The following is a 26,971-nucleotide window of genomic DNA, read 5'->3' as shown; positions in this document are numbered from 1 at the left end:
CCCCCAAAACAGGGCAGGGCTGTACCTCTCAGGTCCCTTCCATCCTCTCCCTGGACTCTGCCTCTCTATCTCTCTTTTTCATTTTTTCTCTCTCCCAATCTCCTCCTACCCACCACAACCACGAACAGCAGCAATCTGGAAGAAATTACTCTTCCAAACAGCCAGACTTCCCCAGTTTCAGGAAATTCCAGGCTGGGCAGGGGGAGGGGCCGGGATGGGGGGCGCGTCCTGTCCCTCCCCCACACCCGCGGTGTGTCCTCCCTGCACACCCCGCCCCAGGCTTCTCCCGCCCCCACAATCAGCCCTTAGGGGCCCCTGCTTGTCCACCAGTGCTCTCTTGTCCTTTAAATCCTAGAGGCAAACTTTTGGGGGATCAGGAAGGCTGGGAGGGGCCTGAGCCTTAACCCTCCCTGCCCCGGGCTGAGCCAGACTGGGAGGTGATTCCGCACCGGCTTGGGCTCCCACCATGGCCCCCGAGAGGGGCTGACACTTCAGCTCCTGGTGCAGGTAGAGAAGGGCCGGGACTCCTGGGCCTGAGGAACGAGGATCTGGGGACCTGGACTCCTGGGAGAAGAGGGGGCCTGGAGGCCTGGACTCTTGGGTCTTGGGAGAGAAGGCGGCTGGTTACAGGACTCCTGGGTCTGAGGGATGAAGGGGCTGGAGGCTGGGACTCTTGGTCTGAGAGAGGAGGGGGCTAGGGGTCCGGATCCCTGGGCTTGAGAGAGGAGGGGCTGAAGACCTGGACTCCTGGGTCTGAAGGGAGGGGGTGGTGGTGGAGACTGAGACTCCTGGGTCTGAAGGAGTTTAGAGGCTGGACGCCCAGATCTGAGGGAGAAGGGGGCTGGAAGCCAGGGCTCCTGGAAGCTAAGAGAGGGGAGGGATGAGAACCTGGATCCTTGGGGCCTGGGCACTCTGGCATTGTGGGCCCGGGTGCCTGGGTCCTGGATCTCCCTCCTGGTTCTGCATGGCACTTCCTTTGCCAGGTAGATCCCGCCCGGAGGAAGAAGGAAGAAGGCGCGAGCCCGGGACCAGGGGGCGGTGGCCGACTTGGAGGCTGGGAGAGGGGTTCCCAGCTTGAGCCGGAGCCTGCGAGAGCCCTTGCCCCGCTCAGCGAGGGCTACAAGGTGAGGGGCAGTGGTGGGCTAGGGACCCGGTCCAGTCCAGAGAAAAGAGGGACAGCCAGCCAAAGACAGAGCTGTCGCTGAAGTCCCAACCGCAGCCACGTGGCCTCAGGAAGCACGCGTACTGCAGTCCGAAGGGGGTCTGGGGTCTCCCAATCCGGTGTCACCGGGCCCTGCCTCAGCCCGACCGGCTCCCCCTGTCTCTCACGGGGCTGAGAACCAGTCCGACCGGATCTGGAGCGGGTTGTTATTTCCGTGCTGGTGGGGCTGGGACTGAGGAAGGACAGGGGCAAGCCAGAGCCAGCTGTGGCCCCCCCACCACTCCTGCAGCTGGATCCGCAGAGCTGCCTGGGCAGGAAAGACCGGAGATGGGTGGGTGGAGGCAGAGGACCACTGTGCTGAGCGCATGAAGTCAGGGTTCCCGGGGTCCAGCCCCTGCACTTTCTGCCTGTTTCACATTTGTGACAAACAACAGCCCCTCTGTACTCAGCCTCCACCGTGTGACGGGCTTTTTCCAAGCATGACCTCACTGTATCAAACACACCAACTCTGCTAGAGGAGACTGTTGTTGTTAGTCGCCCTCTATTTGATTCCAACTCATGGCAATCCCATGCGTGCAGAGTAGAACTGCTCCACAGGGCTTTCAAGGCTGTCACCTTTCAGAAACAGACCTCCAGGCCTTTTTTCCCAGGAGCCTCTGAACGGACTCCAACCGCCAACCTTTTAGCTAGTAGTCAGCACCACCCAGAGACTCCTACAGGGAGACTTGAGCTTTCCATCTAAGGGGAAACCAAGGCTTTGAGAAGGGTAGTGACTTGCCCAAGGTCTTTGAGCTATGGAAGAGAAGTGGCATTCAAAATCTATTTCTAAGTTGTTGTTCTCCTCTGGAATGGAAAAGAAAAACAAAGACAGTCAAGAGTGTAAGGAAATCCCTGGCCTTTGTATTCAAATCAAAACATCTTTCCCTCCATGGGTTGCACGCCTACCCTATCTATTGCTGTGCTCATTGTTGCTAGTTGCCGTCAAGTCGATTCAGATTCATGGCAACCTTGTGTATAATAGAACAAAACATTGTGGGTCCTATGCCATCTTCATGATCCCTGCTATGTTTGAGTCCATTGTTGTGAAATTGTGTAGCGCCTTCCAACCTAGGGGGTCATCTTCTAGCACTATATGACAGTAGTCTGTTGTGTTCCGTAGGGTTTTCATTGGCTAATTTTTGGGAGCAGATCACCAGGTCTTTCTTCCTAGTCTGCCTTAGTCTGGAAGCTCCACTGAAACCTGTCCACCGTGGGTGACCCTGCTGGTATTTGAAATACTGTTGGCATAGCTGCCAAGTATCACAATACCACCAACCCACCGTAGTACAACAAACTGACTGACAGGGGTAGATCCTATCATAGGGATGCTGTTAGCAAGACAACATTATCTTTAGATTCTGCAGTTCATCTGCCTGGCTTCAAAATCTTGCCTCCCGCATTGGCTACTGTCTGACTTAGGACCAGTTGCTTAATCTCTGTGTCTCAGTCTCCACACCTGTAAAACCAAACCAAAACCAACCCTTTGCTGTTGAGTTGATTCCAACTGGAGAGGCTGGTGGATTTGAGCTGTTGACCTCTTGATTAGCAGCCAAGTTCTTAACCACTGTGACACCAGGGCTCCATCTGTAAAACAGACAGTGTAATAGTAGTCTCCCTGTCATTGGGTTTTTATGAGGACTGAATGAGTTAGTTCACCCATGCCAAGCAGCTAGGCCAGTGCCTGGCCCAGATTAAGTACTTGAGAAATAGAATGTTAGCATCATGAGTATACTTCATAACCACCAGTAAACCAGTTGCTGTCAAGTCAATCCCAACTCATGGCAACCCCACGTATGTTAGCGTAGAACTGTGCTCCATAGGGTTTTCAATAGTTGTGATCTTTTGGAAGTAGACTGCCAAGTCTTTCTTCGAGGCACTTGAACCTCCAACCTTCTGATTAGCAACCAACTGTGTTCACCATTTGCACCACCCAGACTCCTATACTTTCCAGCAACTCTTGGTGTTAGGTGCCATCGAATTGATTCCGACGCATAGTGACCCCGTGTGATAAAGGAGAACTGACAAAGAGAGTTTTCTAGGCTGTAATCTTTATGGGAGCTGATTGCCAGGTCTTTCTCCCATGGAGCTGCTGGAGGGGGTGGTATTCCAACCATCAACCTTTCAGTTAGCAGCTGAGAGTTTAAGTGTTGTGCCACCAGGGCTTCTTACAACATCTTCTAGCAAACAGGAATTCTGATTCCCTTTTCGAAGGAGAAAACTGAAGCATAGATTGAGGAAGTCATTTCAGGGTCACACCAAAAGAAAATGATGACATTCAAGACCGTATGTATGTGATGTCCAAAACCAAGATCTTAACTTGTTGCTGGAAAGTTTTGGAGGCACCTACCTGCCTAGGAGGGCAATGGAAGGACCAAGTGAGGGGCATTTCCAGGGCCAAACTAGGGGCTGGGCAGGGAGAAGAGACATTAGCTGAGAGCTGTCATAGGGAGAGGAGTTCCTGGTAGTGCAAATGGTTAACCCCTTGGCTGCTAACTGAAAGGTTGGAGATTCGAGTCTGTGCAGTGGTGCCTCAGAAGGAAGGCCTGTCAATCCACTTACGAAAAATCAGTCATTGAGAACCCTATGGAATGGGAGAAAAAGGTGGAACAGAACCTCAAATACCTAAAAAATAATAATAATAGATAAAATAGACCTACCGGACTGGTTGAGACTAGAGGACTCCTGGAGATGATTGCCCTGAGGTACTTTTCAAACCTTGAACTGAAACTAACCTCTGAGGTCACCTTGTAGCAGTGCTTCAAACCAGTTCATTCCAGTTTGACCCCTAGCCAAGAATTTGCCTTTCCACTCCAGATGTACTGAATCAGAATCTACAGCTTAACAAGATTCCCAAGTGATTCTTATGTGCAATAATTTTTGAGCACTTCTACCACTGTCTTGTAGCTAAATAAATTGGCTCAAAAAAATAATATCACTTGTGAGTACTGTGCTCCTTTAAAAAAAATCACCTCTATAAGACCAAACAGTCAACAAGTACTTTAAAACAAAGATGAGAATATAAGGGTGCAGAGAAACTAGATTAATGGAAACAGAACAACCAGAATGGAAATAACGAGAATGTTCAAGCATTGTGAAGAATGTAACCAATGTCACTGAACAACCTGTGTAGAAATTGTTAAATGGGAACCTAAATTGCAGTGTAAACTTTCATTGAAAATGCAGTATTATCTTTTAAAGAAAGAAAGGAAAACTCTATGGAGAACATTTCTACTCTGACATACATAGGGTCACCATGAGTCAGAATAGATTTGATGGCATCTGGTTTACTGGTTGTGGGGCAGTCAGTTCAAGAGGCAGCTGTCAATGGAAGGCACTTGGGCTGAAGAGTCAGACAGAGCTGACCTTGACTCCTGGCTCTGGCTGTGTGACCTTGGGCAAATCACATACCCTCTCTGAGTATCTGTTTCCTTCTCCACAACGTGGAGAAAGTGAACCAAGCTGGGACTTCTCTGAGCACGTATTGAACATTTACTGTATGCTGCCTACTATGCTAAGGCTTTCATACGTAATCTCACCAATTCTTGCAAAAAAGACTATGAAGTAGGAAATGAGGTCAGAAAGGTTAAGTAACTTGCCCAAAGCCCCACAGCAATTGGCAGAGGCAGATTCAACACTGGGCAGGCAGCTCTGGGAGTTCTGCACTTTTTAGCACTAACTCGTGGCAGAGGAAGTAGTGGGCACGGCTAGCAATGAGAGATGATTTTTGTTTAAAGTTGCAGATGGAGAGTCATGCGTGAGTTGAGGTCAACATTTTTTAAAAACTAAAATAGATGAGAATTGAAAGTATCAAAGTGCCTAGCGTGATGCCAGAGTATGCCTTTGTTTCATAACTTTTTGTTTGTGTGTGTGTGTGTGTGTGAAGACTCCCTGGGTGGCACAAATGGTTTACGCTCAACTACTAACCCTGGTGGCGTAGTGGTTAAATGCTACGGCTGCTAACCAAAAGGTTAGCAGTTCGAATCCACCAGGTGCTCCTTGGAAACCCTGTGGGGCAGTTCCACTCTGCCCTGTTAGGGTCACTATGAGTCAGAATTGACTGGACGGCAATGGGTTTGTTTGTTTGTTTGTTTTTTAGTAACAAAGGTTGGCGGTTCAAATCCACCCAATAGCTCCACAAAGAGGGGCCTGGCGATCTGCTTCTGTAAGATTACGGCCATTGAAAACCCTGTGGAGCAGTTTTGCTCTGTAACACATGGGGTCGCTGTCTTAGTTATCCAGTGCTGCTATAACAAATACCAGAAGTGGATGGCTTTCTAACAAATAGATATTAATTTTTTCACAGTTTCGGAGGCTAGAAGTCTGAATTCAGGGCAATGGCTCACAGGGAAACCTTTCTCCTTCTGCCGGCTTTGGGGAAAGGCCCTTGTCTTTTCAGCTTCTGTTTCCTGGTTCCTTGGAGATCTCTATGTGGCTTGGCATCTATGTTCCCCCGTCTCTGCTTGCTCAATCTGCACCTTTTATATGTTATAAGAGATTGACTTAAAGCACACCTTATACTAATCCTGGAAACCCTGGTGGCGTAGCCAGACGCTTCTTGGAAACTCTATGGGGCAGTTATACTCTGTCCCATAGGGTCGCTATGAGTAGGAATCAACTCGAGGGCACTGGGTTTGGTTTTTGGTTTTTTTATACTAATCCTGCCTCATTAACATAACAGAGACAACCTATTCCCAAAAGAGATTTTAACCACAGGCATAGAAAGAGGTTAAGATTTACAACACATTATTTTGGGGGAACACATTTCAATCCATTCAGTTGCCATGAGTAGGAATTGGCACGATGGCAGCAGAGTTTTTGTTTTTTTTTTTAATGTGGGAGTGGGGATTGTGTGCTGAGTTACAATAAAAAAATATTCATTTGGGGGCATTCAGAGAAGTTCGAGGAACACTACAGAGATGGAGGAGAGAGAAGGGAGTCATCTGGGAGCTCAGGGCCTCTTCTTAACAACATCACACAAATTCCCCTCCTTGCCCCCAGCTTCATTATTCATCTGCAAAATGAAAAACTAGTTGCTGTCCAGTTGATTACAACTCATGGCGACCCCATGTATGCAGAGTGGAACTGTTTTCATGGCTGTGACCTTTCGGAAGCAGACCGCCAGGCCTTTCTTCTGAGGTGCCTCTGGGTTAATAATCGAGCACTTAACTGTTTGAGCCACCCAGGGACTCCTATCTGTAAAATGTTGTTAGGTACTATGGAGTTGATTCTGACACATGGCAACTCCATGTGTTATAGAGTACAACTGCTCCAGAGGGTTTTCTGGGTGGTAATCTTTACAGAGGAGCCCTGGTGGTGCAACAGTTAAGCACTCAGTTGCTAACCAAAAGACTGGTGGTCTGAACCCACAAGCAGCTTTGCAGGTGAAAAGACTTGGCAATCCGCTCCTATAAAGATTATAGGTAAGAAAACCCTGTGGGGCAGTTCTACTCTGTCACAAGGGGTCTCTGTGAGTCGGAAACAACTTGATGACACACAACTACCTCTATGGGAGCAGACCACCAGGACTTCCTCTCCAAGTGCCTCTGGTTGGGTTTGAACCACCAACATTTAGGTTAGCAAACCCATTGCTGTCGAGTTGAATTCTGACTCGTAGCGACCTTATATAGGGACACTATAGGACAGAATAGAAGTGCCCCTTAAGGTTTCCAAGACTGTAAATCTTTACGGAAGCAGATTGCCACATCTTTCTCCTGCAGAGTGGCTGGTGAGTTCAAACCACTGATCTTTAGGTTAGCAGCTGAGTGCTTAACCACTGTGCCACCAGGGCTCTTAGGTTAGTAGGGAGGGTAACTGTTTGCAACACCCAAGGAGACCCTGCAAGGCAGGTAGTGTTGTTTTATCCATTTTACAGAAAGGAAGAGAGATTAAGTAACTTATCTATGGTCATACAGCTGTCAAAAGGTGGAGCTGTCAAAAAGTTTTTGTTACCATAACGGAGACTGTTAAAACAAAAGCATGATGGTCATCAAATTCCCTCCCAGAAGTTCCATAAAAAGTGGCCAAGTTTCAGGGTCTGGGAAGAGGGTGGAGGGTATTTCTATTCATTCTTCGAATCCTGTACAGCCACTGGTATAAAGACAAATACAGTCCAGGCTGCATTATATTCATTTTTTCTTCTGATCTTAAAAGAAATAAAACATTTTCATAGGTCTCTCCAAGTATCATGGGCCCTGGGCTGTGCTTACTCACAATGGACAGGTCAGCCCTGCCTTCAGAGGAGGGAGGGGCCTAAGAATATCCATCTTTGAGAGGCTGGAGTTTTCTATCAGTCAAGTTTGGGAATCAGTCCCCAGGGGCTTGTGAAGCACATTTCTCATTACCTGGCCTATACGAGTAGCCAGCTAGTGAATTCTGACTCATGGTGTCCCAAAGTGTGCCAATGTAGAACTGTGCTCCATAGGGTTTTCAATGGCTGACTTTTTGGAAGTAGATCTCCAGGCCTTTCTTCTGAGGTGCCCCTGGGTGGGCTGGAACCTCCAACCTTTGGGTTAGCAACTGAGTGCAAAAACAGTTTTTGCCACCCAGGGACTCCTGCCTGACCTAAACCAAAACAAACAAAAAATAGAAATCAAACCCCTTGGTCTCAGAGTTGGTTTCGACACACAGTGACCCTGTAAGACAGAGGAGAACTGCCCCATAAGGTTTCCAAGGCTATAATCTTTTTTTTTTTTTCAAGGCTCTAATCTTTACAGAAGCAACTAACTACCACATCTTTTTCTGAGTTTCAACAAACGACTTCTATGTTAGCAGTTGATGTCTTTAACCACTTCACCACCAGGGGCCCTGGCCTAGCCTATAAAGCAAAAAAACCCAAACCCGTTGCAGTCAATTGATTCCAACTCATAAGCCAAATCAAACCCATTGCCATCGAGTGGATTCCGACTCATAGCGACCCTATAGGACAGAATAGAACTGCCCCATAGTTTCCAAGGAGCGCCTGGTGGATTTGAACTGCTGACCTTTTGGTTAGCAGCTGTAGTTCTTAACCACTATGCCACCAGGGTTTCCAATTCTGACCTTTGAGCCTTCCATCTAGGGTCACTATGAATCGGTGACCCTAGATGGAAGGCTCAAAAGTTCTTAACGAGAATCAGCCTAGCGTGGTGACCACGACCATTTTGAAGTCAGGCAGTCCTAGATTTGGGTCAGGGATTTGAGTAAGCAGTTCTGACCTTGAGCCCCTTGCAGCCTCAGTTTATCCATCTGTAAAATGGGATTAATCATATCACCATCGCCCTTTGAAATAGCACGGGCTGGGGACACTGAATTGGGAGTTGTGGGATGCAGGCAGCGCTGAACCGCTCGTGTTCCCCCAGATGCCGGTGCTGAAGCAGCTGGGCTCCGCGCAGCCGAAGAAGCGGCCAGAGCGCGGCGCCCTGTCCATCTCGGCGCCGCTTGGCGACTTCCGGCATACGCTGCATGTGGGGCGCGGCGGTGACGCCTTCGGGGACACCTCGTTCCTGAGCCGCCACGGCGGCGGACCGCCCCCCGAGCCCCGGGCGCCGCCTGTGGTGGCCCCGCGCTGCACGCCGCCGCCCACGGTCCCACAGCCCCCGGCGCCCGCGCTCCGCGCACCCGCCGACCCGCTGCTGTCCTTCCACCTGGATCTGGGCCCCTCCATGCTGGACGCGGTGCTGGGTGTCATGGACGCGGGGCGCCCGGGGGCGGCGGCCGCCAAGCCCGACCTGGACCCCGGCTCGGGCGCCCAGCACCCCCGGGCCCACTGCCGCCCCAGCGCGGACCTCGAGCTGGACGACGTTATCGGCCTGTAGCCCCCGCGCCCTGCTTTCTTCCGCGCTGCACCCCACATCTTTATACATAAACGGCAATGGTCTCGGTCCCAGGCTCTGTCTGCTCACTTTGCACTGAGGAAGGGGGGAGGCCCGGAGGGAGGAGCGATGGAGCCCCGGAGGAGGGATAATGGGTTCCTGGAGAAGGGGAGATAGGAGACGAGGTAGGGGTAATGGGGCCCAAGGAAGGGGTGATGGAAGATGGGATAGGGGTAACGGGTTCCCAGAGGAGGGGTGATGGGAGACGAGGAAGGGGTGATTGAAGATGGGGGGGTGATGGGGTCCTAACGCCTTTAAGAACTTTGGCAGAGACAGAGCCAGGTCTATCACCCGGAGTTCTGGTCGCCACGGGGGCTGGACCAGCCAGGTTCAGGTTGGAGACCTCCCTGGTGGGCTGAGGTGAGGTTCCTTTAAGAGAGGCCGGGGCAGTGTCATGACGTGGCCGCTCCAACAACCTCATTCATTCATCAAATATTTACGGAGCTCCGCTGCCCGCCAGACCGGCATTCCGGCCGGGAGACCCGCGGGGTACGTGGCGGGCCTCTGCCGGCCCTGCGTATCTCAGGTGGACGCTGACCAGGTGGACCAGGTGGAGCCGCCCTTTATTCCGGGAGCGGCTGCAACAGGAAAAGGCAGGAACACTTTTAGAGAGCTTCAAGGGCCAAGGTCCTGGGGGCAGGGCACCTTGCCCGTAAACTGTGTCGCGGAATGCCATGGTAGCAGCCCAAGTCTGAGTTTCACTCTGAGGCCGCAAGGTCGGGTTCGCCCGGGCGCCAGCGGAGAACGCTACCAGGTTCTCCCAGGGCCCGGAGAGGCGGAGCCACACATGTAAATAAAGCTGCCTGGGGGCGGGGCCAGGCTCCCTAGAACTTGCAGGGACCGCAACGGGCTCTAGAAGGCGGAGCTTGGCTTCCTAAACGCTGGGAGCCGTTCTCAGAGGGGCGGGGCCACACAAATTTTTGGCCAGGGGGCGGGGCCAGGTTCCCAAGAGCCTAAGTGGACCACGACTGTCTCTTCGGGGCGGGACTTGGTTTCCAGGCAACGGCTGATCGCGCAGCCGGAGTAGTCCTGGAGGGGCGAGGCCACACGTTGAATCCCATGGACCCTGAGTAGGCCTGATCAGGTTCCCCGACGACAACTGCGGTCTCAGGAGGGGTGGGGCAGAGTCTTCGCGCGCGCTGGGTGGTGTTTCACCGGGGGCGCGGCTCCCGGGGCGGGGCTGGCAGAGCCGCTCTTGACGCCACAGCAGGTCCCCCAGGCGCTGGTCAGACCCGACAGGATCGCTGCTCCGGGCGCTATGGCGGCGGCCGGGGAGCCGGAGCCGTCCGCAGGGGACCCCGCGGCCGCGCCGGCCTGCCGCTTCTTCCTGGAGGGCCGCTGCCGCTTCGGCGCGCGCTGCCGCCAGCAGCACCCGGGGGCGCCGGCGCCCGCGCGGCCCAGCGGCGCGGTCCCGGCTGAGGCCGGGACCAAGAAGCCGCCGCTGCGCACGGCCGCCGCGGTCATCCAGCGCATCCGCTGGGACCCGCGCCTAGACCCGGCCGACTTCTCGGTGGGTTACGCCGACCGCTTCCTGGGCGTGCGCGAAGAGCCCTTCGCTGCCTTCTGTTGGGACGCGCCATTAGCGGCGCTCGGGCCCGGCGTCCTGGCGATCCCACAGCACCGCGTGCGCTACTTCCGCTTCCGCGGCCGCATCGTCTGGGACCGCGCCTCGCGCACCGACCATGTCTTCGGCTCCGGCCAGGCCGGCCGCGGGCCCACTATCCTAGAGGCGCTCAATGGGGACGCGCTCGACGGGAACGAGGCCGGGGCCCTGGACGCTGAGAAGCAGGAGTCGGGGCCCAGAGGGCGTGGAGAGCAGGCCTTGGCAGAGCTCGGGGCAGCCGACGCCCAGGGCATCGGAGGCCCCGATGCCATGAGCCTGGTGCTGGCAGAGTCGGGCCTGGAGGAGGCATCTGCCACGAACCGAGAGCGAGGGAAGGCCAAGAAGACAGAGTTGGGCCGGGCCAGCAGCAAGGAATCACCGTGGAGAGCGACTGAGGCCGAGGACCAAGTCGCCCCCGAGTCAGACTCAGGGAAAGACACGACACGGCGCCTCACCTCCGGAGTGAAAGAAAGGGAACTAACAGAAGCAGCCAGGACCATGGCGCTCACGGGCGGCGACATACACGCCTTGGCAGCCCCAGAGTCGTTCCCGGAAGCGGATGTCCTCCATCTGAAGAAAGCAAGCCCAGCCGAGGAAACAGAGGTGGAGTGGGGTCCTGGGGCCCAGTATACTGAGGACAGGAGGGTCGTGGCCAGGGCTGTGGCCTCTCGCCAACCCCGCCCCACACATTTTGTGGCCCTCGCAGTGACAGAACCTGGGCTGCTGGCTGAGGTGACCCGGGCCCAGGCCCACCTGGCAGAAGTGGCTCCATCCTGTGCTGCTTTCATGGTGCCCTCACAGGCCCTGCACCTGACACTGGCCCTGCTGCGCCTGGCAGGCCCTGGAGAGGAGGCAGCAGCAGCCCGAGCTCTGAGCCAGGCCCTCTCCCACCCAGGGCTTCGAGCACCCCCAGAGGTGAGGTTCAGGGACCTAGTGCTCCTCGGACATCATGCACTTTGTGCCCCACCTTCCCCCTCACTGGAGAGTATGGCCCAGGTGCTGAGCCAGAGGCTAGAGGCTGAAGGGCTGCGAGTGCTACAGCCCCCAGAAGGGCTGTGTCCCCACCTCACCCTAGCCAAGGTGTCCCATGGCTCCACAGTCCACCTCCCAGAACCAGGGTTCAGCCTTAGGCAGGAGCTGGGGAGCCAGCCAGTGGAGAGACTCTGGCTGTGCCGCATGGGGAGGGCAGGGAATACCTACCAAACCCTGGCAGAGGTCCCCTTGAGGTGACATTCCCAGACCCACTGCGAGGGTGAGACAAATTGGATCTCAGTCCCCAAACCAACCAGGGACTAATACCTAAACAACTCAAGGATGGATACGATCCAAGCAGGAATAAAAACGGCTCTCTCTCTCTCTCCTTTTTAATTTTGGTTTCTCAAGAAGTTTCCAAATGGTGCTCAGTGCTCCAAAGAAAGAATGGAGGAAGGAAAGGGGAGGGGAGAGATGGGAAGGGAAAAGCAAAGAGGAAGAACATCTGGAAAAAAAGCAGCCTGACAGTCCAGCTGTTTGCAAACTCCTTGCACATCATCCAGTTACATGGCAGAAGACGGAAGGAGGGGCCGAAAGAAAAGGGGGAGAAAAAAAAAAACTTAAATAAACACACACAAAAAAAAAAAAAAAAAAGAAGAAGGGAAAATGACGTGAGCTGGTGATCCATGGAGGCAGGGAGGGGAGGGTAAGGGGTAACTGCTTTACCTGTGCTGAACCAAGGGAAGGAGGAGAGAAGGAAGAGGAGGGAAGGAAAGGAGTAAAAAAAAACCAGAAGAAACATTGGGTGCAGAGGGAGAAGGGGAACACGAAGACAACTTAATACAACTTGAGACGAGGCAAGCCCGGCTGGCGAGGTCCCGCGGTGGCCTCTGGAGTTCCTCAGTGCAGTGTGGTGGCGGTGGGGTCTGCTGGTGGCAGTGGCAGCGGCGTTTCTGGGGAGGGGGCCAAGGACACAGTCTCTACACGGCTCCCCTCACCCCAAACACTGAGGCCCCGAAGGGCTGGACAACAAGAGTCTGTGATGAGGCAGATGAAGTGGCAAGTGGGTTTGTGGAGCGCCCCACCGCCATTAGGCGGGCACAGCTGGACGGCTTGTCTTCCTTCTGCTGGCCCCCCTGGCATGGGAAAGGCCAGGTGGAATACCGGAGTACAAGCTCGAAAGAGAGAGAGAAAAAACACTGAGAGAGCATTAGTGGAGGTGAAAGGTGGACACGGGTGACCCCACAGACCACGCCCACAGCCACCCCACCACCCCACCCTATTCTCCCCCCAACCCATCCCTCTGAGACAAAAATAAAAATGTAAAAAAATCTCTGTACAGACTCCCCGGTGGGAAAACGGGGGCAGGGATGGTGGCTCTGCCTGGAGCCCACTCCCCAACAATTAATTTACAACCCAAGTCCATGGCTCAAAAACAAAATCCGCAGAGGTGGCACTGGAGGGGCCACAGCCCCTGCCCCCCACCCCCATCCTCGCTGTGTGCTCAGAAGGCTGACAGCTGCGCCAGGCTGAGGCGGCAGTCGATGCTGGCGTTGTCCGGGCCCGTGTAGGCCAGACCCAGGGACTCTAGGAAGGCCCGGCAGGCAGCCTCGCCCTCGAAGGCCAGCTCGGCCTGCAGGTAGGAGACAGGCAGCACAGGGCGGAAGCTACGGAGACAAGAGGAGAGAGTGATGAGGCGGGCAGCGGGTAGGGGAGGGCCCCACGGCAGGCAGTGGATGCCCCCTGTTCGGGCACCCCACGGGCCTCCTCAGCACATAACTTGCAAACTCCCCCAACCCCCTGCCAGCCTCCCACCTCAGGGGCTTGGGGGGGCCCGGGGTGGGGCTGATGGCCCCAATCCCCAGTTGTGCCCCCCCTCACCCCTACTTACCTGTGCAGGGGGACCAGGAAGGAGGGGACAGGAGGGGAGGACCCAGCTGGCTCTTCTGATGGCCTGAACAGCCTCTCAGAAGAGGGCCGCTTTGGCTGAGGGGCAGGGCCAGTCGGAGGGAGCCACAGCCACGCTTAGGAACATACAGTTGAGAGCAGTACCCCAGGGGACCCCAGCCCTCTCACTGCCTTCGGGAAAGCCCCAGGCACGTGAGTAAAGAGTACACCTTCTTCTAGCAATCGTGTTTGCTTGCTAATGGCCCTGTCAGAGACGCTGCTCTTTGAGCACTTGCCTCGTGCCAGCAAAGAGCCACTCTGAGTTCTCTCACAGGAAGTCACTGGATCCTCCCCTACAGGTAAGTCACCCTGCCTGTTTTAAAGGTAGAGCCAATTGGCCAGGGTCCCCTAGGAAGGCAGTGGCAGCCCCCATCCTGGCCTTGGATGTCGTAGGGACAGAAACCCCAGAGCAAGCTGTAGAAGGGCAGGAGGCCTGGCCTGCATGGCTGAGCAGTCTGAGGGATCTGGGAGGGCAGGTCTGCCTAGGGGAATGGCAGGCCACGCCCTGTACCGCAGGGACACTCCCAGCCGGGCTGTCCACAAAAGCCCATCACATAAACCCATGAGGAAACTACCATTAACCCAGCCACATGCCCTGAAAAAGGCTACCAGGGGGTGAACTCTGAAAAGGCCAGAGGACGCTGGGACAGCCCTAGGCATCCCCTAAGGCACAAGTCTCCAGGCCAGATGGCTAGGGAGCCTAGTGGCCTCTTCTTCTTCCTTACTCCTCAGGGCCAGGAGCCATCATGCCATGTCCACTGTGCCTCCTGTCTGTGAGCCACAGCCTCCTCTCTCCCATCCTCAGCCTCTCTTGCCTGGCATAACCTCTCTCTCGACTCCACACTACCAGAATGAGCTTCCCAGCCTTCAAGTATGACTGCCCCTCCCTAACTCAACACCATCCTATGGCCGGCTCCCTAGTACCTTCACTGCGAAGGCCAAGCTGACTGGCCCAGCATTCAAGGCCCCCTAGACCCACCAACCTCAAGGTCTCTTAACCTCGGCATGAATGACATTTGAGGCCAGACAACTCTCTGTGGTACAACTGCCTTGTGCATTGCAGGGGGCTGAGCAGCATCTCTGGCCTCTGCCCAGTAGATAAGAATAAACCGAAAACCAAACCCACTGCGACTGAGTCAATTCCAATTCGCAGTGACCCTATAGGACGGGAGAACTGCCCCATAAGGTTTCCAAGGCTGTAAATCTTTATGGAAGCAGACTACCACATCTTTCTCCCATGGAGCAGCTAGTGGTTTTGAACCACCAACCTTTCAGTTAGCAGCTGAGCACTTTAGCCACTGTGCCACCAAAATTCCTAGATGCCAGGAGCACCTTCCCAACTGAACAACCAAAACTGTTCCAGACACTGCCCAATGTTCCTGAGGGCATATCTTAATCCCATTGAGAACTGATGGTCTACCTGAATCTGGCACCTCTGCCCTGACACACCATGGGTGACACTCAACCTGTACGGTGGGCCTGGCCTTGCAGATGGCCTCGAAGCCCTCTCCCCATCCCCAGTCTGACCTGCCCCCACCATCACACTTTTCTCTAACCACATTTGGTAAGTCAAAGGGGTTGATGGGGGAAATGGGACCTTGTCTCATTAGATCAGAGCTGCCAAGAGCAGAAACCACCTTTCTGATGTTGTCTTGATGGCATGGGGACCAGTGACAGACAAAGGTGGATGGCACTCCGAGGGAGCCAAAAGCCCAAAGAAAGGAAAGAATGGATTGGGGGTCAAGGCTGACATAAGCAGGATGACGAAATGAGCACAGATGATGGTGGAAAAGGGAATCCAAAGTCAGTGAAGAGAGAAAATGGAGGGGAAAGCAGGTGGTCTGACACAGAGGAGGGACAGAACACAGAAAATGGACTGGATAGAGAGAGCACAAGGGCATGGAGAGGGAAGGGCCAAAATATTGAGAGCAGAAATGAAAAAGTGGAAGAGGGCAAGAGGATAAGAGGAGCCCAGAGGCTTAGAAACTTAGAGAAGAAAGGGCAGCATGGCCAGAAAAGTGAGGAGCAGCAGCAAGTGCGCTCGGCTTCACATACGTTTTGATCATTGCTTTGAGGGCCGCCTTGCGCTCCCGGTCTGCAAACTTGTCCACGAGATAGCCAGACATACATGGTGCACGGCAGTAGAGCCGGAAGAAGCGGTGGTAGTTGCCCAGAGCCCAAGCTGCCCTCAGTGCCAAGGCATGGGCCACACAAGGGTCTGCCTTCAACTCCCGTGTCAGGTACGCCAGCTCCGTGGTGATGTCTGGGGGCCCAGAAGGGAGGAGGTGGTGAGAAGAAGGGCTGCAGCCTGGGGGCGGTGGCACCTACCAACCCGGTAGCCGGCCCCTCACCTCCTGAGTTCTTGGTGAAGATATAGTAGAGAATCCGATATGCAGTAAACTCGCCCACATTGCCCGGCAGGTTCTCAGCATACAGCGACTTGAGCTGTGTCTGGCACTGGTTGAACTCTTCATGGTCCCCCTGGAGGGCAGAGACAGGGAGGAACAGAGCACGGTGAGGCCGTGGAGGGCACAGACTCTCAGGGGTATCAGGAGGGACCTGGGGAGGTGCCAGGAAGGTTCCCATCAGTCTGCTCACCTTCTCCAGGGCGATGCGGGCATGCGTCTCATACACCTCCACCGTGAACTCTGTGCGGATGCCCTGGACCTGGGGTAGGGACAGAAGAGTCAGGCCAGAGCAGGGGTGGGGCCACCTGGAAGGGCGGTGGGACTGCAGCTCAGGCCAGAGTGCCCTCCCAGCACCGCCTCACCGTCAGATCCTGCCGGATTGACTTCATCTGCTCACAGGCAAATGCGTAGTCCTGCTTCTCCTTCCAGTGTGACTTGACCATGGCCAGCGACTTCTTCAACACCTAGCCAGAGTCAGATTTCGGCTCAGTATGTGACTTAGACAGAGCCAGGACACGGGGGGCACCGGTCACACACCTGCTAAGCTGGGATTGTTAAAACGAGGGTGGCTACACCAGACACATACTGGTGACTTACTAATCACATTAAGAATAGACCAACTAATAGGAAAAGTAACCGCTCCATGTAACAGCCACGTGTACGTTCTGAAACAGAACACGTTATCTACATTTCCACCACTGGCGGCAGGCAAGGCCTCAGGCCTGCCTGGGAAGAGGCTTTGTTCTATGTCACGAGTGAGGAAATGAGACTCAGTGAGGCCAAGTCACTCCCCAAACAAGGCCACCCTTCCTGGTCTGCAGGGCCTCACTGTGACCCCACAGGATGGGTCTCCCTTCATGTGGTGTCCCTGCCACGCTCCCTGTCACCTCCCAATGGGTACCCAGCACAGGCCCAGTGAGGACCCACTGCCCTCTCAGGGCACTTACAGAGACGGGGCGCACAGTGGAGGGGTCAGGGGCACAGGTGAGGCGCAGGTAGTGCTTGGTGATGTCAGGGCAGGTGCCTACGATCTGCAGCTCCTGCCAGTCAGGGTCAGCCCCACCACTCTCCAGACTGCCCATCTGCAGCACCAGCGGCTCCAGGCGCAGGCGGCGTGCATGGCCGTGCTGGAAGCGGGCTGCTCGTTTCTGCTTCTTCAACTCGCGCTCGGGGTCCTCGCACTCCAGGACCGCCATCTTCTTGCGGCTACGCTTGGTGGGAGCAAGGTCGTGCCTAAGAGGGGGGCAAGGGAGCAGTGACTGGCCTAGGTTTCCATCTGCCTTCCAGCCTAGGTCCCTTGGGAAGCCATCTGTCCATCCCTCCAGTCCCTCCCTGAGGACACAGCCCTCCTCCCTGGAGCCAGGAGCCCCTCCTCTCATAGGACCCAGGACCCCGGACCCTGCACCCCTCTTCTCCCTGGAGTCTCAAGATTCCAGTCCTCTCCTCTCTCATAACCATAGCCTCTCCTCCTCAGGAGTCCACAGCCCAAATCTTACCTCTTCCCACGCTGTGCCCTGCCTCGGCCCCGATCCATGTGGGCCCCCCGGCCCCCCCGACCCTTGGCGGGTGGGTTCCTGCGGCCCACAGGGTGACACTCATTCCCTGAGTAGGAACTATCAGAGTCCGAGTGGGAGTCACTGTGCAAGAGAGAGGAAGGATTAGGCATTAACTGGTTCCCTTCTCTCTATCCCAGGCACTCCCACCAACCAGACCTTGTACCTCCGGCGGAAGTGACGGGTAGGTGACCGGGAAGAGGAGCGGGAGCGGGAGTCTGTGCTGGAGGAGGAGCTGTTGTCCTTCATGAAGACATTGCGATTGCCGAACTTAGCAAAGCTGCTGCCCCGAGCTCGGCCAGAACCCCCAGCCCCTGGTGTCCCACGCTGGGACTGGGCACTTCCACCTCTGGTTGCAGAGCCTGCCCCCCGGGGAGGGTGAAGGCCACTAGGGGCCTCCCACCGCTTCTTCTTTGGGCTCTCCACCGCAGGCTCTTGGGTCAGCCTGAAGAGCCAACAGGGAAGATCGTCACCAACCCCAATCCCACTCTAGTAGGATCCCACGCCCGCCTACCCATCCTGATCTGCCAGCCCACCCAGGAATAGGCTCAAGAAAGGAAGGCACTCACTCCAGGTGGCTCAGCTCATATACTGCAAAAATGAGTGCTGTTTCCAGAAGGTGTTCTCAATCACTGAGTGATACATACCTCCCTATACCACAGCATCACCTGTCCCAGGACTCCAACCCTAGCACCACCTGGCCTCTGTACCTCTCCTGGCCACCTTCCAACCTATGACATCATCCCCTGGGACCTGATTTTCTGGCCCATTCCTCTTCAGACCCCAGATGCCCAAGAGCCCAAATCTCCAACTTCAATGCCCAAAGAGTACCTACCCAGCCCCACCCACCGCTCGGATGAGCCCTCAGCCACCACCCCGAGCCCTGACGCACCCTGGCAGTGGCTCGCGGCTCCAGTCAATGGTGTAGGCTGAGCCGTCCTGGAGCCGGGCCTGCAGCACCTCCTTCAGCAGCTTCTCTGTGCGGTCCTTGTCCTCCTCTGACTCACAGGCAGTGAAGCAGCGCTCCACATACTCCTTCATGTCCTGAGGCCAGTCATCAGGCTTCCCGGACAAGTTGCCCCGGGATGAAGGCCCGCTGTGGAGAGGGCGCATAGAGAACTCAATGCGGAGCACTCGCACTAAGCCAGGGGTGCCATTGCTCCCAACCAGTGAACTGACACCACGTGCCAGGTGGAACTAGAGCATTTTTCTCTTTCCACCTCATGTACTGCTCACAACAGCCCTGAGAGGCTGCTCTCCCATTTCAGAGGAGCAAACTGCAGCTCAGGTGGGAGGGCTGCACGGTGCTAAGCTGGGGTTGGAACACAGACGTGGAGCACAGAGACAGTGGACTGGGGGACAAGGGCAGCGCAGTGTCACCTGTGGTTCTGAGCTTTCTCAGTGTTGGGCTGGGGGCCGAAGCTGCTATGCTGCCCCTCCGAGCTGGAGCTGAAGTTCTGGTTGGTGACAGCAAAGGGCCGTTTCTGAATGTTGAACTTGAGACCACCAGTCCCAGGGGCCGCTGTGAGGGCAGCGCAAGCTGGGGTTAGGCCCTTCCCTAGCACACCTGGGGTACCCTTTCCCCCAAGGAATGCCAGACGGAAAGCTTCAGGGGCAGGGATGAGCAGGAGTTCTGGGACAGGAGAGGCCAAGCTCCAGAAAGGGGCCCCAGCTCCGAGTGCACCTAGTCTCAGAGTGGCCTTCCCCAAATCCCTGGGATGATCACAGGATGAAGAATCTATCCCAGAGCACCCTCAGGGTTTGAAGTGTGCCTGTGAGTTCTGAGGGCCCCGCCCCGCTCCAACTTACGCTTCATGCGGCTCCACAGCTGCTGGCCCTTCTTGGGCTTGGCTGGCTCGGAATAGCTGTGCTGCCCATAGGCCTGGCCTGAAGGTGCTCCCGCCTGGCCGTGCTGTGTGGCTGGCACTGTCCCTGGCTGGGGGCCGCTGCTCAGAGGATGGGCCCCATGCTGGGCATTTGAGGGCTGAGGGGGCTGGGCCGGCAGCTGCTGAGGGGGTGCCTGGTAGGACATGCTCTCGTCCATGCCGGGTACTGGGGGCTGCGAGAGGAAGCCAGCGCTGAGGGTGGGAGCCAGCACACTGTGCCCGCTTGCACAGCCCTGTCCACACCACCACACTCTTCACTCTGTTCTCTAGACCTGCACCCTGACCTTTTGTGTCAACGCACTCTCAAGTAGCTCTGAGATACGTCCTTTTACTAACAACCCCTTCTTCACAGCTGAAAAGACAGGTTCAGAAAGACTGAGCAACTTTCCCACGGCCTCAGCTGCTGGGTGGCAGCTGCCAGCATTGATAGAGACACTGCAGTTTCAGTCTGACCTTCCCGATAACAACACACTGACAGGACAGTGTACTCCCTAGGGCAGTAACAGTGTGAACACAGAGGACATGCAAGTAAGGTACCCACACAATTACAAATGCAGTAAAGTGAATACCCTGCAACAAAGTTATTTACTGCTTCTCAGAGCGAGATCACCTGACTTGCATGTAACAACACCACTGGGAAGAGAGGGAACTGGGATTCCAACCCCGCTCTATCCACAGCAGCACTTTAAAAACAAGACCAGACTGTGTGAGTGTGTGGGGGTGCACATATAAGTACATGTGTGTACGTGTGGGGGCGGGGGGTGGTGGTGGAGAAAACAGGCTGCAACAGGACAAACTACTCCCAGCAAGTCCACCCTACCTTAGTTCCGTATATGTGTACAAGAGCACGTGAGTGTGTGTGCACACACGAGTGAATATGTGCACACTGCATGTACGTTCTGGGGGAAAGGAGAGAAAACGGGACAAACCACTCTCAGCATTTCCATGCCACTTCAGCCCCTGGTCTTGCTCACGCCCTGAACTCACACTGTTTTAAAACTATGTTTGGCCATCCTCATCATCAGATCAGAGGTTTGGCAGGAGGGGAAAAAAGTTTCTTAAACAGTGCAAGCAAGCTCCTGATTGCGGGTCTACTCAGAAAATGACACTGCCCAGCCTGAGCACAAAACAGCACTGGGCAGCAGTGTTACCTGGTTCAGAGTCCCTTGGTGCTGGGGTGCCGACGGCTGCTGGGGTGTGGCTGAGCCGTAGGAGTTGGCCATCCCATACTGGGAAGGAGAGCTATAGCCCTGGTACATGCTCTGACAAAGACACAGAGGAGAGTTAGTCCACAAGCCCAGTTCCTGCCCTGTGTCTAGACCTTCCCCCCTTTTCCCGCCTGCAGGAATTGCACACAACCCCTGGTCCTCACTTCTCTCTCCTCTCTCTGCCATATAAACATACCAGGTCCTCTCATGTATTAAAAAAAAAAAACAAAACCCTGAACTTCATCAATCTCCTATCTCATTCCAGCTAATTCTCAGAAAAATTTCTCTATTCAACAAATGTTTACCAAAGGCCAACTCTTCTAAATGTGAAAACAGAACAAAAAATAAAAACGATAATTCTAAACCCTAAAGGAGTTTGCATTCAAAACATACATGCTGCTATAAATACACACACGTAACATGCCCAACAATACTAAGTGCTATAAAAGGAAATGAGGCAAGGTTTAGGAATGGAGGGACCAGGTCGGGGGGTAAGAGAGTTCCTCTAAGTCAGTTTGTCCGGGCAGTTCGCCCTGAAGAGATGTGCTGAGTGGAGGCCTCTACAAGGCAAAGAGGTGAGGAGGCAGCAAGCCATGGGGGTACATGGAAGGAGAACAATTGCAGTGAGTGAGGTGTGGACAGGCCCGGTGCATGCTGAGATCAAGGTCTCTGCAGCGATGGCAGAATGAGCCCAAGGAGGGAAGAGGAGAGGTGGCTAGGAGCCAGATTGTGTAGGACTCTGTGGGCCATGGGAAGGACCTTGGAATGTATCTTGAGGGTGATAAGCTAGTGGAGGGTTTGTGAGCAGTGGAGTTACAGAAGAGTTTGGTGTGGCTGTCTCCATCTCATCAACTACTCAGCTCGTTAAGGCCAATCTGACTTCTGTCACCCACCCTGTCAGCCAACCTCTGGACTCGGCACTCACCATGGGGTAGTAATAGGTGTAGGGAAAGCTGTAATTGTACTGCTGGTACCACTGGTAGTACTGCTGCTGCAAAGCAGAGGCTTCTGCCTGTGACACATACTGTGGAAAAAGGGAGGCCCGCATGCCATTAGGGTCAGCAACAGGGCCCATGAACCGCCCCCAGCCCATGAAAAGGCAGGCCTGTTGACCGGTAGCTGAATCGCCAGAGTGGAAGATTCCCCAGAATCTGGGTCCACGACGCTGCAAAGAGCCAGGGTCTCCCCCATCAGGCTGGATACTCAGGGATAAGTATCACATTATGTCCTGGAGTCCTCAGGGGACACGGACCTTGTTTCCCCGTCAGTCTCCTAATACATCTTTCTATGTTCCCCGCCCTGTGACACACGAGAACATCTAGTTGTGTCCCCCCCGCCCCACTCAGGGTATCCCGGCCCAAGGACCTTCTTACCTGTGCACTGGCCACAGGCCCGTTGCCGCTGGCCTTGGCCGAGCTGCCAGCAGCACCCGCTTTGCTGATGCTGGCCAGGGCCTGGCGTGCCTTCTCCCACTCGGGGTTCTCATGCATGGGGGCCTCCATGCCATTTTCTCTGCCTGCCCCAGCCACCATGCTATACTGAGAGGACCTGCAGAGAGAAGGGACACTGAGTCACCCTGCTCTCCCCACTGCACACAAGTGGGCAAGACAGCACAAGGGAGAGCGCAGCGCTTATCCCAGATCTCTCACTGTCTGCCTTGGAGCAAGCCACCTCCCCTTGCTGAACCCAAGTGTTGTGATCTATAATATACCAATACCCAGTTTCCGCTTCACAGAATATTCTCTGACAGAGAATGAGATCACCTATGTTAAGGGACCTAACCAGGTGCCTGGCACAAAGCAGTTGTTAAAATCAAACAACAAAAAAAAGAAAAAATTACTTGTTGCCACAGAACTTAACACAGGAACTGGCATCTAATTAAAAAAAAAGTCGCTGTCTAGTTGACTCCGACTCATGGTAACTCCATGTGTGTCAGTGTGGAACTGTGCTCCATAGGGTTTTCAATGGCTGATTTTTCAGAAGTGGATCACCAGGCCTTTCTTCCAAGGCACCTCTGGCACCTAATAGGTCTTTCTAAGTGTTTTATAAATCGACAAATTCTGTCTGACACCACTCCAATTTCTAGAATATCACACTATTTTGGAGAAAGTAAGAAACGAGCAGAAAGACAAGTCGCTGAACACAGTGTTGGAGGCTGCCTCCTAATTGTGGTACCCTCAAGTTAATCATCCTAGTTGTTTTTATTTATTTATTATTACAGTGACCAACACTGTGAGAAAGGGAAGCTCGGAGAAGTCAATACTCGCCTCTCTCCACACTTCAAGCAAGTGCTTCCCACTGTGTTCTGGCCAGATGAGGGACTCACCTAACCCCGCTCCCCTACTGTGTGAGCCCCCCTCCACCAGAGGACATCACTGGGTCCTACTGCTTCTTTCCCTCCCCGTCAGCCCCACTAACCAATCTGTGCTACGTTGATCACCCACGTTGGCCGCCATCTGGACCTTGGGGTATGAGGGATGGACCTCGGGAGCCAGACTGCTTTTTTCACTGTCTGTCAGAGAAAGAATTAGTTAGGAAGACTCAAGAAAAAGCAAGGAATATATGTTGGAGTGGGGGAAAAGAATCAGACAAGCTCATGAGAAGCCAGGCAGAACGCAGGAGTTTAAGAAAAGAGCCACTGAGGTAAATAAAGACTTGAAAAAAATTCTGGATGTGGAATAAAATGCTGGAGTATGAGGGGAAACCCTTGAGCAACATATAGTGCTCCAGGGAGAAAACGAAGGATTTGAAAAGGGGACTGCCCAAAGGGGGTGAGAAGGCTCTGAAGCCCGTATAAGAGTCTGAGGGAAGCCCTGAATGAGAAGATAGGGGGAGGTTCTGGAGGAAGGAGTGGGAAGACCTCAGTCAAACCATAAAAAATTGAAAAACCCCATGTCCGTTGCCATCCAACCAATTCCGACTCATAGTGACCCTATAGGATAGAGAATTGCCCCACGACGTTTCCAAAGAAGCGGGGCCTTGGTGGCAGAGCAGTTAAGAGCTACCATTGCTGACCACAAGGTCAGCAGTTCAAATCTACTCGCCACTCCTTGGAAACCCTATGGAGGCAGTTCTGTTCTGTCCTGAAGGGTCGCTATGAGTCGGAATCGGCTTGACAGCAGTGTTTTTTTTCTTTCTAATCTTAGAAATAAGGATGGTGACACTTCATCTCACGTACTTTGGACACGTTATCAGGAGGGATCAGTCCGTGGAGGACATCATGTTTGGTAAAGCAGAGGGTCAGCAAAAGAGAGGCAGACCCTCAACAAGATGGACTGACACACTGGCTGCAATAATGGGTTCAAGCACAGCAACAATTGTGAGGATGGCGCAGGACCAGGCCGTGTTTCATTCTGTTGTACACAGGGTTGCCAAATTGGAACTGACTCGATAGCACCTAACAACAACAACAATCTTTACAGAAGCAGACTGCCACGTCTTTTTCCGATGGAGTAGCTAGTGGGTTCAAACCTCCGACCTTTTAATTAGCACTTAACCACTGTACCACCAGGGCTCCTTAACCAAGTGATAAGGAATCTAAAACAAATTCTAGAAAAAAAGATATACTCTGAGAGAAAGCAGAAGAAATAAGACTCTCTAACAAATCTGAGTAAATCCTTAAAGCTGGGAAGCTTGGAAAGATTTCTGGGAGAGAACTTTGTAAACAGGGAAGCCTTTGAGGGATGCTTGAGAGAAGAAAGCAGGTGCTGGAATGGGGAGAACACTGGAGAATGGAGGAAAAATTTGAGAGGAAAGGAGGATTTCTGAAGTTACCTCTAGAAGCAGTGAAAAGTGAGAGCACCTGAGGGGAACTGCCACATGAAGAAGTTCTTAGAAGCCGATTTCAAAAAGGCTCCCCAAGGGCAGAGAAAAAACCTATAGGGAAGGCTCCTAGAGGCAGGAGTGGGCCTAAGAAGATCTCCTTAGTACGGGAGTTCTGGGCATAAAGCTTTGGGGACGCCTAAGGGTCGCTACCAGTCAGAATCGACTTCACTGCAATGGTTTTTTTTTTCAGAGGCCCAAACAGGAGTCCTTGGGTGGTTTAAAAAAGGAGCCCTGGTGGCACGGTGATTAAGTACTCAGCTGCTAACTGGTAGCTGTTCAAACCCACCAGTGCACTCCTGCAAAAAAGCTGTAGCTGTCTGCTTCCATAAAGATGGAGAACCTAGGAAACCCTATGGGGCAGTCCTATTCTGATACAGTCGCTAGGAGTCGAAATCGACTTGATGGCAATAGATTTTTGGTTTGGGTGGCACAAGGGTTAAGCGCTCAGCTATCACCCTAAAGGTTGGCTGTTCAAACCCATCCAGAAGTGCCTGGGGCGTGGAGGGGGGGGCCTGGTGATCTATTTCTGATAAGTCACATCCTTGAAAACAATATAAAGCAACTCTACTCAGCACACATAGGCTTGCCGAGACTCAGCATCAACTACATAGCAACTAAAAACACCAACAGGCTCAAAAGAGTTTTAGGAAATTACAGAGCTGGGGTCGAAATAACTAAAACAAATCGAAGGGGTGTTTGGAAGGCAAGAGTTGAGGGCTGTAATGTACCTAAGGGTGGGCTCACAGAAGAGCCCTTCTGAGAACCCAAACCCAAACCAAACCCACTGCCATAGAGAGTCGATTCCGACTCACAGCGATCCTATAGAACAGACTAGAACTACCCCACAGAGTTTCCATGGAGCGTCTGGTGGATTCGAACTGCCGACCTTTTGGTTAGGAGCGTTAGCTCTTAACTACTACGCCACAGGGTTTCCTGAGAACCCGAAAGCCCTACAAAAGGGAAAAGAACAGGAGTCTGGGGAAAGCCCTGAAGAAAAGTCTAAACGGGAAACATATCCTGGGTGGAGAATGCGGGCTGTGAGTGGCAATCGTTGGCGGGTGCGGGAACCCCGGGACAGAAGAGACCGGGGGAAAAACTCCGGCCTAGAGTGAAGCTCCCGGAGAATCGAGGACCACCTGGCTGTCCTGCAGGCCCGGGGAAGGTGAAGGAGGACGCCGGTTGGAGGATGAGACCGCCCGGGGCCCCGTGACTGGCCCCGGAGCCACCGCCCCAACCGCGCCGCGCCTGCGCACCACGTCCCGGGGCGGGGGGAAGAAGCCAGCGTGCAGGCCGCCCGTCGCCCGGAGCAACACCGCCCTCCCGGCGGAATCGCCAGGTCAATAGAGGGTGGGGTGCGTTCCGGGCTCAGGGAATTCCAAGGGCGGGGTTGGGCGCGGAGCCGACGCGCACGCGCGCTACAGCACGACCGCGCCCCCACCCCCGCTATGGCGCACATGCGTAGAGGTTAACCCAGCGCCGCCACACCCCGGCGACGCTCATGCGCGGCGTCCGTTGGTACGACGGCCGAGAAGGCCTCGGGGCCCGCGGGGCGTAAAACCGAAAGGAGATTCCCCCCCGCCGCCCGCCCGCTCGCTTGTCGTTCCTCGTACCAGCCTCAGGCGTTTGTTCTCCGGACTCGCCAGCAGTGGCCCAAAGGAACGTGAACACGGCTGCGAGACTGCTGGGCGACCCAGCTGGTTCTCCTCTTCCTTTGGCTTCGACGTCCCGATCGCGGCGTCTTGACGTCATTAGGCGGTCTTAGCCGCCTTCCTTGCCCCCACACCGCGCAGCCAATAGGCGCCGCTAGTGTGAATTGAGCCCGCCCCCCACCTCCGCTTACGCACATCTTGCGTTGAGTGTTTTAAGGCAAACAGGAAGAAAGGGTGGAGGTGGCCTCCTGAAGGAAATGCGGCTTCCGCAGTTAGAAGCTGGTGGGGTTTTTGGGGTTCGTCGCAGCCTAGGTTGAGCTCAGCCAGGGCTAGCATTTATTATTCCTATTTGTCAACTGGTATCATGAGAGGTGTAAGACTATGCATAGTACAGTGATGTGGAAGCCCGGGGAGGGAATGATTGACTCAAGCGGGGTTAGGAACCGGCTCCATCCGGATGAGGGGAGCGTTCCTAGTAAATAGACCTGGGATGGCTCACCTGGCGGAGGACCCGTGTATTCAAACATAAAAAGGCGGGTAACCAGCGTGGCTTTGGGGTGGGAGGAGGTAGTTGAATGTGGCTGCAGAATAGAATGGTGTGGGGTCCCGGAATGAGAAGAGAGGCCTGTAAGTGGGCAGGTGCAAGATGCGGAAAAAACCTGAAGAACTCGGGCTGAAGAACTTGGACCTGAGCCTGTGGGTAGTGGGGAGCTACATGCCTGAAGCCCGTCAAAGCCTGTCCTAAGTCCTCGTGCCTCAACCGTCCACTTCCTCTCATTTGCTATTGTTGAACCATTTATCGGCATTTTAAATATCCTGTTATTAATTGGGAAACCCTGCTGGCGTAGTGGCTAAGTGCTACGGCTGCT

General features: G+C 54.3%; 3 protein-coding genes across 5 annotated transcripts; 2 read left to right on the top strand and 1 right to left on the bottom strand.

Moving 5' to 3' along the window:
• Positions 1 to 298: 298 nt before the first annotated feature.
• Positions 299 to 9,061, top strand: CDC42EP5 (CDC42 effector protein 5). Of its 2 annotated transcripts, none has more exons than XM_064293378.1 (3): positions 299 to 507; positions 988 to 1,124; positions 8,539 to 9,061. In XM_064293378.1, exon 3 carries the CDS (start codon positions 8,539 to 8,541, stop codon positions 8,992 to 8,994), a length of 456 nt encoding a protein of 151 aa, XP_064149448.1. In that variant the 5' UTR covers positions 299 to 507; positions 988 to 1,124; the 3' UTR covers positions 8,995 to 9,061. The 2 variants fall into 2 exon arrangements, with proteins under 2 accessions (XP_064149448.1, XP_023399341.2); XM_023543573.2 differs by having other exon boundaries at positions 984 to 1,124.
• Positions 9,062 to 9,495: 434 nt separating this feature from the next.
• LENG9 (leukocyte receptor cluster member 9) lies at positions 9,496 to 20,909 on the top strand. Its single transcript, XM_064293316.1, has one exon. The coding sequence runs from the start codon at positions 10,310 to 10,312 to the stop codon at positions 11,882 to 11,884; it is 1,575 nt and encodes a 524-aa protein (XP_064149386.1). The 5' UTR covers positions 9,496 to 10,309; the 3' UTR covers positions 11,885 to 20,909.
• On the bottom strand, positions 13,131 to 26,199 carry LENG8 (leukocyte receptor cluster member 8). Of its 2 annotated transcripts, XM_064293287.1 has the most exons (16): positions 26,064 to 26,199; positions 23,047 to 23,140; positions 22,002 to 22,176; positions 21,554 to 21,652; positions 20,572 to 20,682; positions 19,344 to 19,593; positions 18,915 to 19,056; positions 18,427 to 18,630; positions 17,701 to 17,979; positions 17,478 to 17,618; positions 16,929 to 17,214; positions 16,344 to 16,445; positions 16,172 to 16,240; positions 15,925 to 16,054; positions 15,629 to 15,836; positions 13,131 to 13,293 (listed from the first exon to the last, which is right to left on the bottom strand). In XM_064293287.1, the coding sequence occupies exons 2-16, from the start codon at positions 23,082 to 23,084 to the stop codon at positions 13,131 to 13,133; spliced, it is 2,397 nt and encodes a 798-aa protein (XP_064149357.1). In that variant the 5' UTR covers positions 23,085 to 23,140; positions 26,064 to 26,199. The 2 variants fall into 2 exon arrangements, with proteins under 2 accessions (XP_064149357.1, XP_064149359.1); XM_064293289.1 differs by lacking the exon at positions 23,047 to 23,140 and having other exon boundaries at positions 26,064 to 26,176.
• Positions 26,200 to 26,971: the final 772 nt, after the last annotated feature.

This window comes from Loxodonta africana, chromosome 11 (assembly GCF_030014295.1).
Source record: "Loxodonta africana isolate mLoxAfr1 chromosome 11, mLoxAfr1.hap2, whole genome shotgun sequence".
Lineage (NCBI taxonomy): Eukaryota > Metazoa > Chordata > Mammalia > Proboscidea > Elephantidae > Loxodonta > Loxodonta africana.
This window is presented reverse-complemented; position numbering and strand designations above follow the sequence as displayed.